General features: G+C 37.3%; 2 protein-coding genes and 4 long non-coding RNA genes across 7 annotated transcripts; 2 read left to right on the forward strand and 4 right to left on the reverse strand.

The window, feature by feature from the left end:
• Positions 1-10,081: 10,081 nt before the first annotated feature.
• LOC117600860 (uncharacterized) lies at positions 10,082-11,902 on the reverse strand. The gene is made up of 5 exons (XR_013063590.1): positions 11,778-11,902; positions 10,928-10,995; positions 10,767-10,834; positions 10,598-10,665; positions 10,082-10,500 (listed from the first exon to the last, which is right to left on the reverse strand). It is a non-coding gene; the product is annotated as an uncharacterized LOC117600860 (long non-coding RNA).
• A 644-nt stretch (positions 11,903-12,546) lies between these two features.
• Positions 12,547-15,614, reverse strand: LOC143306148 (uncharacterized). The gene is made up of 3 exons (XR_013063591.1): positions 14,995-15,614; positions 13,176-13,343; positions 12,547-12,654 (listed from the first exon to the last, which is right to left on the reverse strand). It is a non-coding gene; the product is annotated as an uncharacterized LOC143306148 (long non-coding RNA).
• Positions 13,697-16,783, forward strand: LOC117600925 (uncharacterized). The gene is made up of 3 exons (XR_004580552.2): positions 13,697-13,885; positions 15,953-16,138; positions 16,645-16,783. It is a non-coding gene; the product is annotated as an uncharacterized LOC117600925 (long non-coding RNA).
• LOC117600922 (uncharacterized) lies at positions 16,644-19,014 on the reverse strand. Its single transcript, XM_076692908.1, is given in 5 exon segments — positions 16,644-17,687; positions 17,836-18,038; positions 18,142-18,600; positions 18,602-18,748; positions 18,810-19,014. Coding segments are annotated over 5 exon segments (1,218 nt in total). The 5' UTR covers positions 18,924-19,014; the 3' UTR covers positions 16,644-17,392.
• LOC117600926 (uncharacterized) lies at positions 18,695-19,994 on the forward strand. Its single transcript, XR_004580553.2, has 2 exons — positions 18,695-18,817; positions 19,008-19,994. It is a non-coding gene; the product is annotated as an uncharacterized LOC117600926 (long non-coding RNA).
• On the reverse strand, positions 19,936-23,548 carry LOC117600923 (nucleoplasmin-like protein). Of its 2 annotated transcripts, XM_034316995.2 has the most exons (6): positions 23,359-23,548; positions 22,992-23,107; positions 21,894-22,107; positions 21,409-21,485; positions 21,013-21,103; positions 19,936-20,560 (listed from the first exon to the last, which is right to left on the reverse strand). In XM_034316995.2, the coding sequence occupies exons 1-5, from the start codon at positions 23,378-23,380 to the stop codon at positions 21,017-21,019; spliced, it is 516 nt and encodes a 171-aa protein (XP_034172886.1). In that variant the 5' UTR covers positions 23,381-23,548; the 3' UTR covers positions 19,936-20,560; positions 21,013-21,016. The 2 variants fall into 2 exon arrangements, with proteins under 2 accessions (XP_034172886.1, XP_034172885.1); XM_034316994.2 differs by lacking the exon at positions 21,013-21,103 and having other exon boundaries at positions 23,359-23,547.
• Between the last annotated feature and the right edge of the window lie 91 nt (positions 23,549-23,639).

A 23,639-nucleotide genomic window follows, 5' to 3' on the forward strand; every position in this document is an offset into this window, starting at 1 on the left:
GAATTGAATTCGTTCAACGCAGAATCTCGCGAATATATGACGTGAGCCTTTTCAGTTTCCCGACGCGACGCGTTGGCTCCCTAATCACCGCCATCACGCTCGGTAAGCGTGGAATAATATCAGTATAGTCGCTCGCATTCCTACCCGCGAATTGAATTCGTTCAACGCAGAATCTCGCGAATATATGACGTGAGCCGTTTCAGTTTCCCGACGCGACGCGTTGGCTCCCTAATCACCGCCATCACGCTCGGTAAGCGTGGAATAATATGAGTATAGTCGCTCGCATTCCTACCCGCGAATTGAATTCGTTCAACGCAGAATCTCGCGAATATATGACGTGAGCCTTTTCAGTTTCCCGACGCGACGCGTTGGCTCCCTAATCACCGCCATCACGCTCGGTAAGCGTGGAATAATATCAGTATAGTCGCTCGCATTTCTACCCGCGAATATATCACGTGAGCCTTTTCAGTTTCCCGACGCGACGCGTTGGCTCCCTAATCACCGCCATCACGCTCGGTAAGCGTGGAATAATATGAGTATAGTCGCTCGCATTCCTACCCGCGAATTGAATTCGTTCAACGCAGAATCTCGCGAATATATGACGTGAGCCTTTTCAGTTTCCCGACGCGACGCGTTGGCTCCCTAATCACCGCCATCACGCTCGGTAAGCGTGGAATAATATCAGTATAGTCGCTCGCATTCCTACCCGCGAATTGAATTCGTTCAACGCAGAATCTCGCGAATATATGACGTGAGCCGTTTCAGTTTCCCGACGCGACGCGTTGGCTCCCTAATCACCGCCATCACGCTCGGTAAGCGTGGAATAATATGAGTATAGTCGCTCGCATTCCTACCCGCGAATTGAATTCGTTCAACGCAGAATCTCGCGAATATATGACGTGAGCCTTTTCAGTTTCCCGACGCGACGCGTTGGCTCCCTAATCACCGCCATCACGCTCGGTAAGCGTGGAATAATATCAGTATAGTCGCTCGCATTCCTACCCGCGAATTGAATTCGTTCAACGCAGAATCTCGCGAATATATGACGTGAGCCGTTTCAGTTTCCCGACGCGACGCGTTGGCTCCCTAATCACCGCCATCACGCTCGGTAAGCGTGGAATAATATGAGTATAGTCGCTCGCATTCCTACCCGCGAATTGAATTCGTTCAACGCAGAATCTCGCGAATATATGACGTGAGCCTTTTCAGTTTCCCGACGCGACGCGTTGGCTCCCTAATCACCGCCATCACGCTCGGTAAGCGTGGAATAATATCAGTATAGTCGCTCGCATTTCTACCCGCGAATATATCACGTGAGCCTTTTCAGTTTCCCGACGCGACGCGTTGGCTCCCTAATCACCGCCATCACGCTCGGTAAGCGTGGAATAATATCAGTATAGTCGCTCGCATTCCTACCCGCGAATATATCACGTGAGCCATTTCAGTTTCCCGGCGCGACGCGTTGGCTCCCTAATCACCGCCATCACGCTCGGTAAGCGTGGAATAATATCAGTATAGTCGCTCGCATTCCTACCCGCGAATTGAATTCGTTCAACGCAGAATCTCGCGAATATATGACGTGAGCCGTTTCAGTTTCCCGACGCGACGCGTTGGCTCCCTAATCACCGCCATCACGCTCGGTAAGCGTGGAATAATATGAGTATAGTCGCTCGCATTCCTACCCGCGAATTGAATTCGTTCAACGCAGAATCTCGCGAATATATGACGTGAGCCTTTTCAGTTTCCCGACGCGACGCGTTGGCTCCCTAATCACCGCCATCACGCTCGGTAAGCGTGGAATAATATCAGTATAGTCGCTCGCATTCCTACCCGCGAATTGAATTCGTTCAACGCAGAATCTCGCGAATATATGACGTGAGCCGTTTCAGTTTCCCGACGCGACGCGTTGGCTCCCTAATCACCGCCATCACGCTCGGTAAGCGTGGAATAATATGAGTATAGTCGCTCGCATTCCTACCCGCGAATTGAATTCGTTCAACGCAGAATCTCGCGAATATATGACGTGAGCCTTTTCAGTTTCCCGACGCGACGCGTTGGCTCCCTAATCACCGCCATCACGCTCGGTAAGCGTGGAATAATATCAGTATAGTCGCTCGCATTTCTACCCGCGAATATATCACGTGAGCCTTTTCAGTTTCCCGACGCGACGCGTTGGCTCCCTAATCACCGCCATCACGCTCGGTAAGCGTGGAATAATATGAGTATAGTCGCTCGCATTCCTACCCGCGAATTGAATTCGTTCAACGCAGAATCTCGCGAATATATGACGTGAGCCTTTTCAGTTTCCCGACGCGACGCGTTGGCTCCCTAATCACCGCCATCACGCTCGGTAAGCGTGGAATAATATCAGTATAGTCGCTCGCATTCCTACCCGCGAATTGAATTCGTTCAACGCAGAATCTCGCGAATATATGACGTGAGCCGTTTCAGTTTCCCGACGCGACGCGTTGGCTCCCTAATCACCGCCATCACGCTCGGTAAGCGTGGAATAATATGAGTATAGTCGCTCGCATTCCTACCCGCGAATTGAATTCGTTCAACGCAGAATCTCGCGAATATATGACGTGAGCCTTTTCAGTTTCCCGACGCGACGCGTTGGCTCCCTAATCACCGCCATCACGCTCGGTAAGCGTGGAATAATATCAGTATAGTCGCTCGCATTCCTACCCGCGAATTGAATTCGTTCAACGCAGAATCTCGCGAATATATGACGTGAGCCGTTTCAGTTTCCCGACGCGACGCGTTGGCTCCCTAATCACCGCCATCACGCTCGGTAAGCGTGGAATAATATGAGTATAGTCGCTCGCATTCCTACCCGCGAATTGAATTCGTTCAACGCAGAATCTCGCGAATATATGACGTGAGCCTTTTCAGTTTCCCGACGCGACGCGTTGGCTCCCTAATCACCGCCATCACGCTCGGTAAGCGTGGAATAATATCAGTATAGTCGCTCGCATTTCTACCCGCGAATATATCACGTGAGCCTTTTCAGTTTCCCGACGCGACGCGTTGGCTCCCTAATCACCGCCATCACGCTCGGTAAGCGTGGAATAATATCAGTATAGTCGCTCGCATTCCTACCCGCGAATATATCACGTGAGCCATTTCAGTTTCCCGGCGCGACGCGTTGGCTCCCTAATCACCGCCATCACGCTCGGTAAGCGTGGAATAATATCAGTATAGTCGCTCGCATTCCTACCCGCGAATTGAATTCGTTCAACGCAGAATCTCGCGAATATATGACGTGAGCCGTTTCAGTTTCCCGACGCGACGCGTTGGCTCCCTAATCACCGCCATCACGCTCGGTAAGCGTGGAATAATATGAGTATAGTCGCTCGCATTCCTACCCGCGAATTGAATTCGTTCAACGCAGAATCTCGCGAATATATGACGTGAGCCTTTTCAGTTTCCCGACGCGACGCGTTGGCTCCCTAATCACCGCCATCACGCTCGGTAAGCGTGGAATAATATCAGTATAGTCGCTCGCATTCCTACCCGCGAATTGAATTCGTTCAACGCAGAATCTCGCGAATATATGACGTGAGCCGTTTCAGTTTCCCGACGCGACGCGTTGGCTCCCTAATCACCGCCATCACGCTCGGTAAGCGTGGAATAATATCAGTATAGTCGCTCGCATTTCTACCCGCGAATATATCACGTGAGCCTTTTCAGTTTCCCGACGCGACGCGTTGGCTCCCTAATCACCGCCATCACGCTCGGTAAGCGTGGAATAATATCAGTATAGTCGCTCGCATTCCTACCCGCGAATATATCACGTGAGCCTTTTCAGTTTCCCGGCGCGACGCGTTGGCTCCCTAATCACCGCCATCACGCTCGGTAAGCGTGGAATAATATCAGTATAGTCGCTCGCATTTCTACCCGCGAATATATCACGTGAGCCTTTTCAGTTTCCCGACGCGACGCGTTGGCTCCCTAATCACCGCCATCACGCTCGGTAAGCGTGGAATAATATCAGTACAGTCGATCGCATTCCTACCCGCGAATTGAATTCGTTCGACTCCGAAGTTCGCGAATATACCACGTTCTACATCTCAGCCTCAGCTTTAGCGTTCGCCTTAGTTTTCGCTTTAGCCTTAGCTTTAGCTTCCACCTTAGCCTTAGCTTTAGCTATCACCTTCGCCTTAGCTTTAGCTATCACCTTCACCTTAGCTTTAGTTTTACACCTAGGCTTTGGATTCGGCTTTCACCTAGGCCTTAGCTTAGGTTTTCACCTTAGCCTTAGCTTTAGCTTTCACCTTAGCCTTAGCTTCAGCTTTCACCTTAGCTTTCACCTTAGCATCGGCTCTAATTCAAGGTTTCGCTATCTCTCTAATGTAATCACGACGCGACGCGGTAAACATTGTCTCGTCATAAAGTAAATAAAAAATTGGAAATTCTCAAAACGACTGGTGTTGCAAAATATGTACGCACATAGTTCTGATACGTATTTTAAGCGAGCGATCTGAGTGTGCCATTTTCCTAATCCCCTATCCGTCCGCGTACGCCTGGCACACTTAATTCAGGTTCCCGATTAGTATATCGGATAAAATACGTTTCGGTGTTGGTACCCCCCGGCCCTATCCCCACCCACATATGTACTATCATTCCCCATAAGCTATCCTACGGTGCCTTTCAAACACGAATTTTCGCGAAACAAAAAAAAAATTAAGAACGACGAGGCACACAAAAATGTTCACGTTCGCGAGCATGCAACGCGAAGAACTTTGCTCGTACATATTTCACTCGCCAGTCACGAAGAGATCTTGTAAACTAGTGAAACTAAGTATGAAGTGACAAGACAATACTTGTTTGAAAATGATAACATAATGGTACAAATGCATCGGAACCATTAGTTCGCAGTTCCCGACTCATCGTCAACACGCTCGGTAAGCGTGGAATATCATTGTAATCGATCGCATTCCTACCCGCGAATTCAATTCGTTAGTCGCGAATTTCGCGAATGAACCGCGTGAGCCTTATCAGTTTCTCGTGGCGACGCGATGGCTCCCTAATCCCCGTCATCACGCTCGGTAAGCGTGGAATATCATTGTAGTCGAACGCATTCCTACCCGCGAATTCAATTCGTTAGCCGCCGAATTTCGCGAATGAACCGCGTGAGCCTTATCAGTTTCTCGTGGCGACGCGTTGGCTCCCTAATCCCCGTCATCACGCTCGGTAAGCGTGGAATATCATTGTAATCGATCGCATTCCTACCCGCGAATTCAATTCGTTAGTCGCCGAATTTCGCGAATGAACCGCATGAGCCTTATCAGTTTCTCGTGGCGACGCGTTGGCTCCCTAATTCCCGTCGTCACGCTCGGTAAGCGTGGAATATTATTGTAATCGATCGCATTCCTACCCGCGAATTCAATTCGTTAGTCGCCGAATTTCGCGAATGAACCGCGTGAGCCTTATCAGTTTCTCGTGACGACGCGATGGCTCCCTAATCCCCGTCATCACGCTCGGTATGCGTGGAATATCATTGTAGTCGAACGCATTCCTACCCGCGAATTCAATTCGTTAGTCGCCGAATTTCGCGAATGAACCTCGTGAGCCTTATCAGTTTCTCGTGTCGACGCGTTGGCTCCCTAATCCCCGTCGTCACGCTCGGTAAGCGTGGAATATCATTGTAGTCGAACGCATTCCTACCCGCGAATTCAATTCGTTAGTCGCCGAATTTCGCGAATGAACCGCGTGAGCCTTATCAGTTTCTCGTGTCGACGCGTTGGCTCCCTAATCCCCGTCGTCACGCTCGGTAAGCGTGGAATATCATTGTAATCGATCGCATTCCTACCCGCGAATTCAATTCGTTAGTCGCCGAATTTCGCGAATGAACCGCGTGAGCCTTATCAGTTTCTCGTGACGACGCGTTGGCGCCCTAATCCCCGTCATCACGCTCGGTATGCGTGGAATATCATTGTAGTCGAACGCATTCCTACCCGCGAATTCAATTCGTTAGTCGCCGAATTTCGCGAATGAACCGCGTGAGCCTTATCAGTTTCCCGTGACGACGCGTTGGCTCCCTAATCCCCGTCATCACGCTCGGTATGCGTGGAATATCATTGTAGTCGAACGCATTCCTACCCGCGAATTCAATTCGTACGTCGCCGAATTTCGCGAATGAACCGCGTGAGCCTTATCTGTTTCTCGTGTCGACGCGTTGGCTCCCTAATCCCCGTCGTCACGCTCGGTAAGCGTGGAATATCATTGTAATCGATCGCATTCCTACCCGCGAATTCAATTCGTTAGTCGCCGAATTTCGCGAATGAACCGCGTGAGCCTTATCAGTTTCTCGTGTCGACGCGTTGGCTCCCTAATCCCCGTCGTCACGCTCGGTAAGCGTGGAATATCATTGTAATCGATCGCATTCCTACCCGCGAATTCAATTCGTTAGTCGCCGAATTTCGCGAATGAACCGCGTGAGCCTTATCAGTTTCTCGTGACGACGCGTTGGCTCCCTAATCCCCGTCATCACGCTCGGTATGCGTGGAATATCATTGTAGTCGAACGCATTCCTACCCGCGAATTCAATTCGTACGTCGCCGATTTTCGCGAATGAACCGCGTGAGCCTTATCAGTTTCTCGTGACGACGCGTTGGCTCCCTAATCCCCGTCATCACGCTCGGTATGCGTGGAATATCATTGTAGTCGAACGCATTCCTACCCGCGAATTCAATTCGTTAGTCGCCGAATTTCGCGAATGAACCGCGTGAGCCTTATCAGTTTCTCGTGACGACGCGTTGGCTCCCTAATCCCCGTCATCACGCTCGATATGCGTGGAATATCATTGTAGTCGAACGCATTCCTACCCGCGAATTCAATTCGTACGTCGCCGAATTTCGCGAATGAACCGCGTGAGCCTTATCTGTTTCTCGTGTCGACGCGTTGGCTCCCTAATCCCCGTCGTCACGCTCGGTAAGCGTGGAATATCATTGTAATCGATCGCATTCCTACCCGCGAATTCAATTCGTTAGTCGCCGAATTTCGCGAATGAACCGCGTGAGCCTTATCAGTTTCTCGTGACGACGCGTTGGCTCCCTAATCCCCGTCATCACGCTCGATATGCGTGGAATATCATTGTAGTCGAACGCATTCCTACCCGCGAATTCAATTCGTTAGTCGCCGAATTTCGCGAATGAACCGCGTGAGCCTTATCAGTTTCCCGTGACGACGCGTTGGCTCCCTAATCCCCGTCATCACGCACGGTAAGCGTGGAATATCATTGTACTTGGTCGCATTCCTACCCGCGATTTCAATTCGTTCGCATCGCTACTGGAAATTTTCGTAAAACAGCTCGAATGCCTTGATTAAAAATTAAAAATATGAAATTGAAATTTATTAACGGTGGCACAGACGCTCCCTTTTAGTCGCCTTTTACGACAAGCAGGGATACTATGGGCGTATTCTACATCCCCCCGCCCACAGGGGGTGATTTGAGATGATAAAAAATACAACACAATTGATACAATACAAATGTACAGTGCAATATCAATAAAATATGATAAATTGAGTTTTACTTGTTTTTGGATAATATCATTTTATTTTTATTGATGAACAAGTAATTATCGGGGTTGGGTTATCGTAGAAAATTATTCGTCTATGTAGGTAAATCTTGTTTTGTCATTGTTAAAATTTACTTGAATGCAATAATTTAAAAATGTAAGTAAAATGGAAGCTAATAAAAAATTATAAAAATTAATTTAAAAAAAAAAAAAGAAGCGCGTGACTTTACTTGTTAATGTAGCAATCAATTTGATTTAAATGATTTAATTTAATTTGATTGAAAAACAACATATAATATCAGTTCACAATGACGTAGTTATACTTGATGACGTCATTTGTAGAGAAAATGTAATACAATTTGCAATTTAACATGTTTGCTACTAGAATCACATATATCTATCAAAATATTTTGTATCATATGTTTTAAAATACCTGCAATTCAGAGTCTATCACAAAATCCATAAAATAATATAATATAATAATATGCATAGTCTATGGTAATATTTCTTTGTTTTATGTTATTTCATAATATAAGAAAAGAAATAGTCTATGATGGACGAATTTCTAATTAAGTGCTATTACTGAACATGTTAAATTGACAATAGATATCTAGTGAGCATAGTGACTGTAAAAAGTAGTAAAAAAGATATTAATATGTACTTAAATCAGAATTGAAGGATGACTTTCCATAAAAAGAAGGAAAGACATCCTTTGGTGATGTGCGATGATGTCCCACGATGTCCCACGACGATCTTCTTTCTTCGACTACTCAATGAATCAGCTCAAAGATTCCATAAAAATGTGAAATATATTGAAAATGAGTGTCACACACAACGACCAACTATTAAATAGAATAGCTGTCCGAAGCATGCAACAAAAAAAAAGGAATTTTTGAACAGATTTCATTGAAGTAGTCCTTTTTCGTCCGGGCCTAGTGCCGCGGGCGACCTTACATACTAGGTATAGACCAGAATTTAATCAAAATCAATTAACTAAAAAGTAATTGATTCCGATTATACTACCCCAGGTGCAGACTTTTCACCGGACCTATAAGCCTACCCGAAAGAGAAATGTGATCGGTCTGCTTTCCTGGCCCTTCCTACTTACATCTAAATCATACACACCAGAAGTAAGCTACCTGCCTGCCTATCCCTATATTTAAAAAAGCAAAAATCATTCATTCCAACACACACAATCCACGGTACTCACACATAACACCTGGGTGCAAGCCTACCCTAGAGAGAACGTCCCGGGACGCCTCCGTCACCCAAGCTTGTAACACACACATTTATACTTTATGTACGTACCATTTCCTGTAATCGACTGACAACGTAGCGTATATTGCGTTATTATTAATATAATATTAATGTATTGTGTCATATAAAACTCTTATTGGAATGTGAAATGCTGACTTTGAGTCATTCTGTTCTTTATAAAACTAAGTACAGTAATAATTAGTATTTCATTGATTTAAAAAAAGAATATGGTATTCAAATGGTATATTTTCTTCATATATTGTAAAATATTATTATGATTTTTATACATGAAATATTCTCAAACAAGTATCCATTCAATGTAATTTGATTGTATGATATTATACATACAGTATGTAATATGGAAAATATTGATTAGATATGTAACATATTTATTCTGTATGTATTTATATAAACTATTTAAGTTGAATAATAAAATCGACGTACATTCCACTAATTTAAACACACACACACACATGTGAAACGTACATCGTGCACGATACGCTAATACGTTTGTCAATCGCTGCAATATTCCTTAATTCTAAAACCGTACCCATCGCCCTTACCCAACAACGCACACCTGGGTTCGTTGATGAGCTCAGGCTAATAAGTAATGAATACGGGCAAAGAAATAACACACCTACCGTGTGAAGCTGAAAATCCTAAGCTAAAATGATAGATTAATACATAGTAAAGCTAACGGGCTAATAAACATTTTAAATTTGAAAATAAATTATTATGTAAAACATTCTTACGTTGGAACTACGTTTTCTTTGAACTGATGAGATTGAAATTGATTAGAAGAATAAAACATTAAAAAGTGATTCTATTTGTAATACAAGACTCCGATTATTAAAAATTAAAATAAAAAATTGCAATTGAATTAAATAATTATTAAAGTAATTTTATTAAAATAATTAAATTGTATTTAATCATAGCTAAAGAAAAAAAAATGTGTAAAAAAAAAATCACTCTACTTTAAGCAAAAACTTGAAATATCTGTTAAATGGATCTGTATCTGTTGGAAATGCAATTTAATAATTAATATACATGTAATACATCCTCGGTTGATTGCATGTCGAAGTAAATTGTCTAAGTTACATCAAATGCACATTCGAAAATGTTACTTCGACGTTAGAATCTAACCGTCGCGAAATGTCTTCTTGCTCATAAAACATATTTAAATGAATAATATAATAAATATTGTTAATAATAAATAATATTGTTATATAATAAATATTAAAATGAACAATGCATTGAAATATTATAGTATAATCAATGTATTGTAGCAAATGTACGTAATATTTACTGCGTATAAAATATACAAATTTTGTATACATTATCAAAATTTAAGTATCTTTTAATTAAAAAAATATTTTAAAAGTTGTATTTTATTTGTGAAATCGGAGGGTCATCCGACTTCTATCCTACAAACTATTTTTTAAAAAGAGACAAGAAGACCCTAGCCTGAACTAAGAAATACAACAATATAAAAATGAAAAAAGATATGAAGAATATGTAACATATTTCCATGAGTATACATCCACTCATGGGTCACTATGCTCACTTAAAATAAGAATAAAATTTGTAACTCTTGGGGCTCACCCAACCGGTGACTGACTATTGAAAAGTAGCTGGAAGAAAGCACCCGGCGGATGGTCTCCTAAGTAGACTGATGTTGTAGAGTAGTGTAGTAGGTAGGGTGTTGACATACAGGCACTGGCTGATAATTCGGTAATTAAAAGAACAATAATATTACATTTGTGGCATTTTAAATTTACCACAATAATTTACTGCAACTACTTAATAATAAAACTTACCTTCAATTTGGCGAAGATTCATTTAATGGTTCCATATCAGGCTTTTGATGTTTTATTCGAATGTACTTCTGCAACAAAAGAGAACACAACACACAACAATAATATTACATTTGTGGCATTTTAAATTTACCATAATAATTTACTGCAACTACTTAATAATAAAACTTACCATTAATGTGAGCAAGATTCATTTAATAGTTCTATATCAGGCTTTTAATGTTTTATTAGAATGTACTACTGCAACAAAAGAGAATACACAACAATAATATTACATTTGTGCTATTTTAATTTTACCATAATTTACTGCAACTACTTAATAATAAAACTTACTTTTAATTTGACGAAGATTCGTTTAATAGTTCTATATCAGGCTTTTGATGGTTTATTAGAATGTACTTCTGCAACAAATGAAAACACATTTTTTCACACATATGTATATATCAGGTATATTCAATCAATCAATATTTCAAAAAATGTCCATATCCACAAAACATAAATTTTTGAATAAATATTTTTTAATTCTTTAACATTAATCAAATTTGCATGCCTATTATATTATTAATCGTGTCTATCACCGTATAAAAATTAATTCTGAATTGTGAAAATGCGATAATCAACAAATACGAAAGCTTGAACAATGGCTGGAATAAGTGAGGCATTTGAATTTCCCGCTATAAAGTATCGAAGATTATCGACGACATATTGAAATAAAATCAAGATTACTTTTCTCAACTTTAAACACCAAAATATAAGAAAGAAAGTAGGAAAAATGTAAGATATTGACGGGATTTAAGAAATTATCGATAAGAAAGCAGAATAAATGAGGAAAATGATATTTTAATGCACATTTATATCGGCAGAATAGTCAACCACGGGGAGATCAATTATAACGATTTATAACAATAAATTATGGAAAAAATGTAACAAAAACATGAAAAAATGCAATCATGTTCAAGAAATTACTGATATAAAGGGAAAATATTTCAGATTTTGATGTTCCAATTCCATTCTGAATTCACAGCAAGAGCAACAAATGTCAACTCACGTATTTCTAAGATAACCTCGAATTAATGTCAAAAATCAGGAATCTAGACTTTTCTCCAGCTATTCTTTCTATTTTTTGTACCTTCAACACCCGAAAGACAATTTAATTTGATGTTTGAAGATAATTTAATCTTACCTGTTGCAGACGCGTGGAAAGCGAACGAAGCTTCGAAGAGGAATGCTGCACTGCGCCACAAATCGACGCACTCGCTCACACAAGGACGTGTCTGATTGGTCGAAATGACAGGACGCCAACATGGCGCGACCAATCACAGCCATTGGTAGAAGTTTCGTATTACTTCGAAACTTTAATACTAATCGTAAGGGAAAGGTTCGTTAAAAACTATCGACGCCATATTGAAATAAAATCAAGATTACTTTTCTCAACTTTAAATGCCAAAATATAGGAAACAAAGTAGAAAGAACATAAGATTCTAACGAAATTTAAGAAATTGTCGATGTAAAAGCAGAATAAATGAAGGAAATACTTTTTTATTTCGTATCTATATTGGCAGAATAGTCAGAAATGGAAACATCAAGTATCACGATTTATAACAGTAAATTATGAGAAATATGTATTGAAAACATGAAAAAATGCAATAATGTTAAAGAAATTATTGATATAAAGGGAAAATAATTCAGATTATGCTCTTCCAACTTCATTGTTGATTCACGGCAAGAGAAAAAATTTTACCTCTCGTATTTTTGAAGATAATGTCGAATTAATGTCAAAAAAAAAAGAGCTAGACTTCTCCCCAGCTATTCTTTCTATTTTTTGTACTTGCAACACGCGAAAGACAATTTAATTTAATGTTTGAAGATAATTTAATCTTACCTGCTGCAGACACGTGCATAACGGACGAAGTGTCGAAGAGAAATGATGCACTGCGTCACAGATCGACGCACTCGCTCACACAAGGACGTGTTTGATTGGTCGAAATGAGAGGACGCCAACATGGCGCGACCAATCACAGCCATTGGTAGAAGTTTCGTATTACTTCGAAACTTTAATACTAATCGTAAGGGAAAGGTTCGTTAAAAACTATCGACGCCATATTGAAATAAAGTTAAGATTACTTTTCTCAACTTTAAACGCCAAAATATAGGAAACAAAGTAGAAAGAACATAAGATTCTAACGAAATTTAAGAAATTGTCGATGTAAAAGCAGAATAAATGAAGAAAATACTATTTTATTTCGTATCTATATTGGCAGAATAGTCAGAAATGGAAAAATCAAGTATCACGATTTATAACAGTAAATTATGAGAAATATGTATTGAAAACATGAAAAAATGCAATAATGTTAAAGAAATTATTGATATAAAGGAAAAATAATTCAGATTATGTTCTTCCAACTTCATTGTCAATTCACGGCAAGAGCAAAAATTTTACCTCACGTATTTTTGAAGATAATGTCGAATTAATGTCAAAAAACAAAGAGCTGGACTTCTTTTCGGCTATTCTTTCTCTTTTTTGTATTTTCAACACCCGAAAGACAATTTTATTTAATGTTTGAAGATAATTTAATCTTACCTGTTGCAGACACGTGCATAACGGACGAAGTTTCGAAGAGAAATGATGTACTGCGTCACAAATCGACGCACTCGCTCACACAAGGACGTGTCTGATTGGTCGAAATGACAGGACGCCAACATGGCGCGACCAATCACAGCCATTGGTAGAAGTTTCGAAACTGTAATGCTAATCGTAATGGAAACGTTCATACAATATATATCAGCGAAGAAATCGAATAATGTACTTTTTTCAGCAACACCCATCTTGTATTATATTTTATATTATTGTAATTATGTAATAAATAAAGGGAAATATTGCTTTAATAACACTTTCCTATGGTGTGATTTTGATAAGAAATATTTAAGAACATATTATTTCAGATATAAATTTTGACACTTATGTGCAATGTATGTACAAAAATTATATAGAAAAATTATAATCAATCAAAAAAGCATAGAATTCTCACCAGCTAGTGAAAACATTATGGGAAATACTGATGGAAGATAAAGAAAAATTCAATCCCCATAATAGTGGGTGGGGATTTTAGCTCGCAAATCGATAACCTCAATCAAGTATAGAAGAATTAGTAACAAAAAAAATAAATGTAACACACAGCAGGAAAGTATAAGATATTGCACTAAATTGTACAGGAAAATGCTATGACAAACAATAGAATAAATTGGCTTGATAATACTACATAGATATAATCACGGTTCAAGAAAAAGCAGGTATTTGAATAATATTAATGAAAATTTAATTTATCCATTCAGTAACTTCAGTAACAGTGACTGAAGTACCAATAAAAACTTTCAATAACAATATAATTGCAAAACTGAAAGTAGAAGCAAACAGATCTGCATAAAAAATAGGAGATAAGGCACAGATCAAGAAAAATAAACCAATGTTTGATTAAAAATGATACAAATCTTATAGGAAGATATAGAACAAATCAAAATTAACAACATTCTGCGTACACAAATAGCAAATGGAAAAAGCTTCTCCTTACAATTAATCAATGAAATATAATATTGTTATACCATGTTTTTCTCTGGCATCAAACTTATTTTTAATACTATGTTATTAATACTATTGTATTAAATATAACAGATTTAGAGGAGGATAGGAAAGCTTGATATACTCTTGTATTATCTACTTAATGTACAATAGAAAACTGTATGTTATTTTATAAAATGCTCTCAATCGATATGAACAAATGACTGATTATTCTGATTTTGTTTGGCTGTGTAAGACAGAATTACTGAAATTTTATTTATTTTGCCTAAAATGCTGCATTTTTTTAAATTTATGAATCTCCCCTACCTCCTCTATTACTGTAATTTATATAAAATATCTGTGCCTTATCATAAATATTAGAAGCCCACAGCTAATCTTAAATAAACTGACATAAGTATGAACACTGTACTTACCCTTACATTTAAGTAAAGCTTATGTTAAGCAAAACACATAAATATAATAACCATAAAATATAAATACAAAGAAATAATAATGTATCTTTATTCTTCAACCAAATTATTATGTAAAAAACTGTTATACCGGGACCATATTTTTTTTCATATTAATAAAATTGCATTCATTGAGGACAATGAAATATTCAAAAATAATTCTATTTTAAATGAGAGACTCTAATTTTGAACAGTGTAATAAAATAATTGATATTTATTCATAAATACTGATACTATTAATCATAATAATGAAAAATGCTGATATACATATGTAATTGTTATGTAAAAACTACATGCATTTTATTTATTTCAAACTCTAATCAAAGTATATTTAATTATAAAAAAGAAGTAGAGTTTTTTATTCTTTTACTCACCAAACTAATAAGCAGATGTTGAATGGTAGTTGGATGGAAACACTCTGCTCGTGATCTCAGTAGGTTGATATTGAGAGATGATATATTAACATTGGTCGATAATTCTGTAATTGTTAAAGCAATAACACTGCATTTACATTGCCAAGGATTCATTTAATAGTGTTTTATTTCTTATCCAAATATAATTCTGTAAAATGAAAGAACATGTTTTTGCAAACATGTGCTTCAATGATACATCATGTGTACTCGACTAATTAATATTTCAAAAAAACTACTCATACTCAAAAGAAATTCTTTAATAATTTTTTTTTAAATCATTAATAATAATCAAATTTCCATCCCTATTATATTATTATACGTGTTATGCATTGCATAAAAGTTGATTTTAAATCAAAGCTTAAACACTGGTTAGAATAAGTGATACATTTGAATTTCCCGCTAAAAAGTATTGAAGATTATCGACGCCATATTGAAATAAAGTTAAGATTAATTTTCTCAACTTAAAACACCAAAATATAGAAAATAAAGCAGAAAATAACATAAGATATCAATGGTACATAAGAAATTATCGATATAAAAGCAGAATAAATGAGGAAAATGATATTTTAATGCACATTCATATCGACAGAATAGTCAACCACGGGGAGATCAATTATAACGATTTATAACAATAAATTATGGAAAAAATGTAACAAAAACAAGAAAAAATGCAATAATGTTCAAGAAATTACTGATATAAAGGGAAAATAATCCAGATTCTGATGTTCTAATTGCATTCTGAATTCACAGCAAGAGCAACAAATTTCAACTGACGCATTATTAAAGAAAACCTCGAATTGATGTAAAAATTCAGGAATCTAGACTTCTCTCCAGCTATTCTTTCTGTTTTTTGTACTTTCAACACCCGAAAGAGAAATTAATTTATTATTTGAAGATAATTTAATCTCACCTGTTGTAGAAGCGTGCGAAACGAACGAAGCTTCGAAGAGGAATGCTACACTACGCTACAAATCGACGCACTCGCTCACACAACGACGTGTCTGATTGGTCGAAATGAGAGGACGCCAACATGGGACGACCAATCACTGCCTTTGATAGAAGTTTCAAAGTGCTTCGAAACTTTAATAGTAATCGTAAGGGAAAGGTTCGTTAAAAATTATCGACGCCATATTGAAATAAAATCAAGATTACTTTTCTCAGCTTAAAACATCAAAATATAGGACAGAAATTAAAAAAAGACACAAGATACTAACATACTTTAAGAAATTATCGATATAAAAGCAGAATAAATGAAGGAAATATTATTTTATTTGGTACTTATCTACATTTTGGCAGAATAGTCAAAAAAACAGGAAAATCAATTATAACGATTTATAACAATAAATTATGAGAAATATGTATTGAAAATATGAGAAAATGCAATAAGTTTCAAGAAATTATTGATATAAAGGGAAAATAATTCGCGGCAAGAGCAAAAGTTTTCAACCTATGTATTTTTGAAGAAAACGCCGAATTTATATCAAAAATCAAGAATCTAGACTTCTCTTCGATTTTTCTTCCTGTTTCTTGTACTTCTAACACTATAAAGAGCATTTAATTTAATATTTAAAAATAATTTAATCTCACCTGTTGCAAACACGTGCTAAACAGTCGAAGCTTCGAGGAGGAATGATGCACTACGCCACACGCTGCGCACCTCACTCTCCAACGATGAATCTGGTTGGTCGAAATAAGAGGAGACTGTAATGGGACGACCAATCATAGCCATCAGTAGAAATTTCAAGTTGCTTCGAAACTTTAATACTAATCGTAAGGAGAGGTTAGTGATGCTGTATAGGCGTCACATACGATTTTAACGATTATTGTCATTTATTATTGTTGCATGTATTGAATAATTGCTTTTGGATAACAGTTCATAAACTATTTACTTTGATTATATCTAACTTTTATGTTGATTGAGAATGAATAGTGATCTCGGTACACTCAAATGCGCCAAAACGATGACGACATATATTACTTAAAATTAAATGAAAAAGAGTTTCAAAGTATGATTTTGAACACCTACCTTTACTTGAAGACTTCTATCAGCAATGCCCAACAATATTCAAGGGCTTAGTTCGATTCATCTTATTATATCGCACTACACACACGTACTCATCGATCGACGAACAACTGAATGTCGAATTCAACATGGTGTATCATACTAAACGCGCCCGCTGGGGGAGAGTCTGGGAAACATTTTACTTTACTTCGATACAAGCTACAACCGATACAATACATTATGCGCTCTATGATTGATATACATACATATTTTAATAAAATAAGAAATATAAAACGCTTAAGGATTCGTAACAATTTACATTTATACAGAAATAGTTTAAATTTTTAACTTTTCCTACTATGTGTTCGTGGAGGCATCTCGGAAGTCTATCGACGACTCTGTTTGATCAATCGTAGGGGAGCTTGGTTGGACTTCTGTATGTAATATTTCCGGTGCGCTAAATGCACGTTCTCTTTGTAATTTCCGTGTTTCTTTGGTTTGAATATCTTGCACATTAGTGTCCACGTATTTTTTAAAATTATTTGATCGAATTTTCGATATTAATTTCGCGTCTCCGGAATAATGGACAGAACTTTCATGATTCGAGAACTTGTTAAGTAATGCAGTTCTTTCAGTCTCGTTTTCGAACAATCTAGCAATAAGGAAATAAACCTAATCAGTATTAATTAACTTAAACAATTTGTAAAACACAAACAAATGTATTAATAAATTTGTAAACATACAAAATTTGTTAAAGAAAAAAGGGATTATATAAAAACAAGCAGAGATAATCTTCTTACTGAATTGGCAGCCATTTGGTAGATCCCTGACAGTATTTTCTTCTACTTTGCGTGGCCAATTTAGTAATAATCTTTGCATCAATGTTTATTGACTTCGGCTTCTGTGTGTAGCTCTTTAATTTTTCTATATTTAAAGTTAACTGCTGTATCTGTACCTTAAGTACCGCATTTTCATGAACCAATCGAGCGTTTCTTTGTACCACCTAAAGGTGCACATAGCAAACAATAATTACTTTTTTAAGCAATAGACAATGTATATCTTTCTATTCATAACTGAAAGAAATTACAATATTTAATAAGATTCACCTGCAAAAATTTTGCTTTACTAAGCGGCAGAGGCTCTTGAAATTTCTCTGAGACGATAATATTCAGCTCTCCACGAGCCTCATCTAACTTCTTCATCATGTCTGCCATTACTTGCAGGTGTTCATTCAACAGCTGATCAAATTTTTGCCTCAACGAATCTTTAGCGTATTTCATACGTAAAAATTTGATACACAAATTATATGTAGTTTCAGTTTTCTCATTAAGTTCCTCTCTGAGTGACTTGTTTTCCTCTTCCAAAGAATCTCGCGTCTCCTCCAATTCTCTTCGTTGTTGTTGCAATTTCGAGGTACCGCTCACGCATCGTGCTTTCTGTCGTTGCATTTCACTGTTGAAATAATCCTTTTCCCTTTGATAGAAGAACTTTTCATCGTCCAACTGCTCTGGAATTAATTCAATACATTTAAGGATTGCAATAAGGTTAAGAGGAAATTTCGAAAGTCTTACGTTTGATGTTCCTCACGCATCTCTGTTGTTTCTTCAGTTCTGTAGATAAGCGTTCGTTACTTCGTTGCACATTCTGCAGTTGCATGTCCTTTATTTGTATAGTATTCTCCAGAGAAACAACCGTTTCTTTCAGATCCGACACCTATTAATTAAAGTCTTGTTAGTTAATTATCAATGTATAGGATCATTTTTGGTAACCGTACCTGTTGACGTAAGTTCACTAGTTCCTCGTTGATAATTTGACATTGTGCATTCGTACAGAAAACTGTCGCATCCGTATTTTTGATCAAGCTATTCTTTGAATTAATATTCTGCATATCATAATAGCGAATATTACGTTCCAGCGACAAGCGGTAAAAACAGTTTAGTTATTTAAATAATTTGTAAATTTTTCTTTTTAGGTTCTGTCTAGTTGTAGATGGTTTCAAGATTCTTCTTACAGAATAAATTAATGTATCATCCACACGCTGGAAATCATCGAATTATTTTTCTTTTTCTTTAAGTTACTTTACCGAGAACTGTACAAACGAGCAAATTCTTTTGAACACATAATGACCAAAAATAATTTTCATGAAATTATTAACCATGTTTAAATTGTATCGACAATTGAAGAACGTTTTGAATGTCACAAAATTGCTTAACCTACTTTGACAATAAAGTTGACCAGAAATATGGATAAGGTGCTGAATAAAAATTACATCATACGATACTGATTAAAAGTTGTGAAATTTTTTATTGTATCGTATATGTACAAAATAGGTGTACAGACTACTTATCAATCGCATGGGCGCGTTTTGTACACGCTTTGTATATGCATTGACCGCATATAACACTGATGTAAGAGCATCACGTTGTGTAGTACACCTGTAACCCCCCCCTCTTCCTATTATCTTTCATCAAATGGAATGAATGTCGTGATGACGCTTAAATGTTTCTTTTAATTCAGATCTCATTATCATTTTTTTCCTCTTTACAATCATTAATAACATTCTAGTAATAAGGGTTTCTTGTGACTATTACCCCTTTCCCCATCTTGTACACACGAAAATAATAAATTACACTGGAACGTTATCTTTGCATTTTGTTTAAAGAGCGTAGTAGTTCGTTTTTCTGAATCGCGTTTACATGACTACGGTAGAATAGTGTAGCTTCAATTCACTGGAAGTGTCGATGTGTGAACACGGCATCGGAGAAGACAAAAAAGGAAATGATACAAATACACCTCACTGTAGGTCCGTCCGTGCTTTCCACTTATTTTATTAACAACAACTGGGCCAAATGTTTATGTTCACTTTCACACGTAGAAAACGGTATTCTTGCACTGCCTCGCAAACTCCTTACTAATTTTGATCACATTTTTTATTTTTTTTTTTCCTTGATAATTCCATTGGAACGAGATAGAACAAGTTACTATGTGCGTTTAGCTCTCAGAAGAATGCCCTTCGAACTTTATAAAATTTAGTCAAAAAAATAATATTTGATTCACGTTTTTAATATTCCACGAAATTCGTCTAATCTGTTTCAGGGATCATTCTTCTAAGGCATACAGAGAAATCTTCGAATAGAAAATTCTCACTTTTCTTCTATGTTAAACCTTACATTACTTAATTAAAATGGCTATGGACCAATAAAACTTGCCATTATTCATTTTATACTATGTAATGTTACACGTTATACTATTTCATTGGTCCAGTTGTGTCGTAGAAACGTGGAAGGCAACGTTTGTCGTCTGATAATCTGGTGAAACGATACTAGATTCGCACAAATGCGGATGATAATGATGGACTTACGCTTATTAGCCTAACTTAAAAGTTTGTTGTATTTCCATTAGTATTAAGGCTCATGCTTATTTTTTCTTGTTCTTATTAGCTTGATTTTTGTATTTGGCTGCAGTTGTTAATTTGGCGTTCTTCTTCTTGGGTTCATCTTCATCATCTTCCTCGTCTTCTGGCTCCTAACATATCGAAATAAGAAAGAGAATGTAACTCTGTAGATACTTCGAAAAAGTTTTAATAGTGATACAAGTAACATTAAGACAAACAATTTAGAAACAAAATTTTTCGTATAAAAGATTGTATCGCTGACATTCTAATGTTTCCTTTCCCTATAATATTGGAATTACGAGTCCAAAACTTAAAATGTAAAAGAGGAAGCATGATGAGTAAAGAATAAAAGCAAGCGTTTCGAAATGGGATGATTTATTATGCAGAAAAAAAAATAAAATAGACACATGGAATGAAGACACAAACGCAGGAAGTTATCTCCACGACTTTCGTTTATTCTTTAAACAATCTTCAGAGCCCTCCCGCCCCCCGCAAATCTTAATACTTAAAAAACGTGACTTTAAAATATTCTTGGTAAAATTCATTTTTGGAGGATGATTGAATAGCAGCATTTTAATATTACGATTCTATTTGTCTACAGCTTCATCCATCCTGGCACGCTTCGTGCCATTTTTTTTACCCTCTGCAGAATGCTTTCGTTTCTTTTGCGGTGCCTGAAATTTGTATTCCTAGTATATAGAAACTGAAATACTATCACTTCTGATAATATACATAATAAAAGTATACTGAGAACTGTTAATATCCATTTGTTTTGCTCGTATATATGTCTGAAATCATTTTGCCGAAAATATTCTGCATTTCTTTTATGTCAAGACTTAGGTGATTCTCATACATCCTCTATTTAAAATGTCAGTCACAAATACAATCTTTTTTTTTCCATTATAAATTTCCGCGTAACTTTTAATATGTACATGTATATCTATTATTTTTGAGTAATTATTTAAGGATATATATATACCTTATCATCATCGTCATCATCGATGTTCTCTTCTTCCATCTCATCATCCATATCATCAAATTCTTCCATGTGTGTACCTAAAAAGTGGAATTAATAGAAAATCATTTATTTTTGTTTGCAGTATTCTTTTCGATTTTTCTGTAAAATAACAAAATGTTTTTAAGAAATGAATATTAAACAAAGAGATCAAAATACGAAGTTTTTCGTGTATATATCCAGTTAATTAAAATTTGTTTCACATATAACTAAAATTGTTTAATTCTACTATACATGTATCACTATATATATTATTAAAAGGCGTCCCGTTATAATTTTCGCCCTTCCATGTGCTCCTTTGGTCCAAACATACTAAAATACTGAAAATCCTATACTTTAACATGCATTGTAAATACTATTGTCTACTATTCAATACAAATACATTATGGGAATTGTAGAATATACATAACTGTTATGGATGTACATCAACACATGATATATGTTCTTACCAAGAAGATTGTGTCCTACTATGTGAACAGGGCCACTGCCTTTAATCAAAGTAAACGTGACTGGAGGGTCGGGAAAACTAAGGTCCAGGATAATCTGTGCTGTTTTTCCCATCTCCAACAGCGCAATTGGTGTTTTAATGGGTCCTTTCAAACCCATTGCTTCTACCTGTAGCACATTGAGCTCCCCGGATTTAGCCTCGGGACCTAAAAGTGCCTATAAAAAAAATAAACATGACCAATTAAAATGAAACTTGCTTTAGACCAGGATAGCTGTATTATTTCTAAAAAACAGTGTATCCAAAAATAACAAAATTATTGTATACTACCATATAAATGAAACATATATATCATATTACCAGTACATACAAATAGAAACTAAGTTTATTACATATGTATAAGAAATCACTAAAAAATTACATGATTATGTAAAATAAGTTTTAATAATAGATTTAAGTTAGGTATTACAAATTATAGTATAAGCAAGTAAAATATACAAAACTTCTAGGTTAGCGTTATTAATATACATTTATAACAGTTTTAATATGTAAATACAATTACAGATTCAATCATAATTAACAAACTGTTTATAGGGCCACTATAAAACATACTATTAGTGCAGCCAAGAAGCAGTATCGAACATTTTGATTGTTTCATTTCTCGAAAATTCGAAATTGAAAGGATATAACCTAATTTACGAAGACAAAGAATATAGGCAACGGTGAAGTCCAATATGTTAGTTTTATATCAGGGTTAAAAATTCGCGCGCAAACATAACGAGATGTGATGAAAGCGCTCGAAAAATCGGGATTACCAGTGACGCCAAATATTGGTCATATAATTCTTGCACGGTTAATAGAACGATAGACAAAGAGCCGCTGTGCTTCGCAAAACTTGAAGAGCATTAGAGTCAAATAAATCGAGAATTATATACATCGTAGATGAAATAGAAAAGCTGTTGCCAGTGTGATCGCGCGTCAACGAATATCCACCACTTGTAACGGAAGACAATGAAAATTCAACCAAACATTCATGGCATATTAAAAACCGATAGAACATAAAATAACTCTGAATATTATCTCATCGATAAATTTCACATACCATTTTTATGATAAGCTTCTGATCGGCACCGAAATGTTGGTTCGTGCCGTCTGCATCGTCGTTCTTGTGTTCTGGATCCCATACCTCGCTAGAATTGAGTCCTTCGAGAGTGATTCCTGAACACACAAATCACAAAAGTACGCACACGAAATATCGTAAATGATTGCCGTTATATTACAGATAGATAAAAACGCAAGTTCGTTAGATCTTCAGGGACAATGGGGGTTCGTCACAATGGCCGAAAGCCAGCCGGCGTCTCAACCATAATACCGCTCGCGTCCAATGGCCACTGACGACGAAAGTATTGGCGTGTGTCGTAAAATAAGGAAGCCGCAATATTCACGGCAACACGGTTGCTGATATTTACCGTAAAGATATTCTTCTGCCATGATGATCGACTTGATATTAAAGGATTCTCGTTAGTGGATGTATAGAAGTCCGTTGGAGTGTGCGTGCCGAATGAGAATGGAGAAGCTAAAGACGCCGCGCGCACAACGGTCACTGCGCGAAGAACAGTGGTCGCACGTGCTAGACGAACGCGTAGCAAATGAGTTTCGCGTACTCAGCCTTGCGCGCCTAGAATACGTTCTTCTGTTTGATTGGTTGATGCACATTCAACTATCGTAAGCAACGTTGCCACTTAATGTC

Source organism: Osmia lignaria, chromosome 16 (genome assembly GCF_051020975.1).
Source record: "Osmia lignaria lignaria isolate PbOS001 chromosome 16, iyOsmLign1, whole genome shotgun sequence".
Lineage (NCBI taxonomy): Eukaryota > Metazoa > Arthropoda > Insecta > Hymenoptera > Megachilidae > Osmia > Osmia lignaria.

Coding starts and splice junctions, on each gene's coding strand:
- LOC117600923 (XM_034316994.2), bottom strand. CDS start 23,380: ATGGCAGAAGAATATCTTTACG. Junction 23,108..23,358: donor GGCAGAAGAATATCTTTACG/GTAAATATCAGC, acceptor TTGTGTGTTCAG/GAATCACTCTCGAAGGACTC. Junction 21,486..21,893: donor AGTAGGACACAATCTTCTTG/GTAAGAACATAT, acceptor TCCACTTTTTAG/GTACACACATGGAAGAATTT.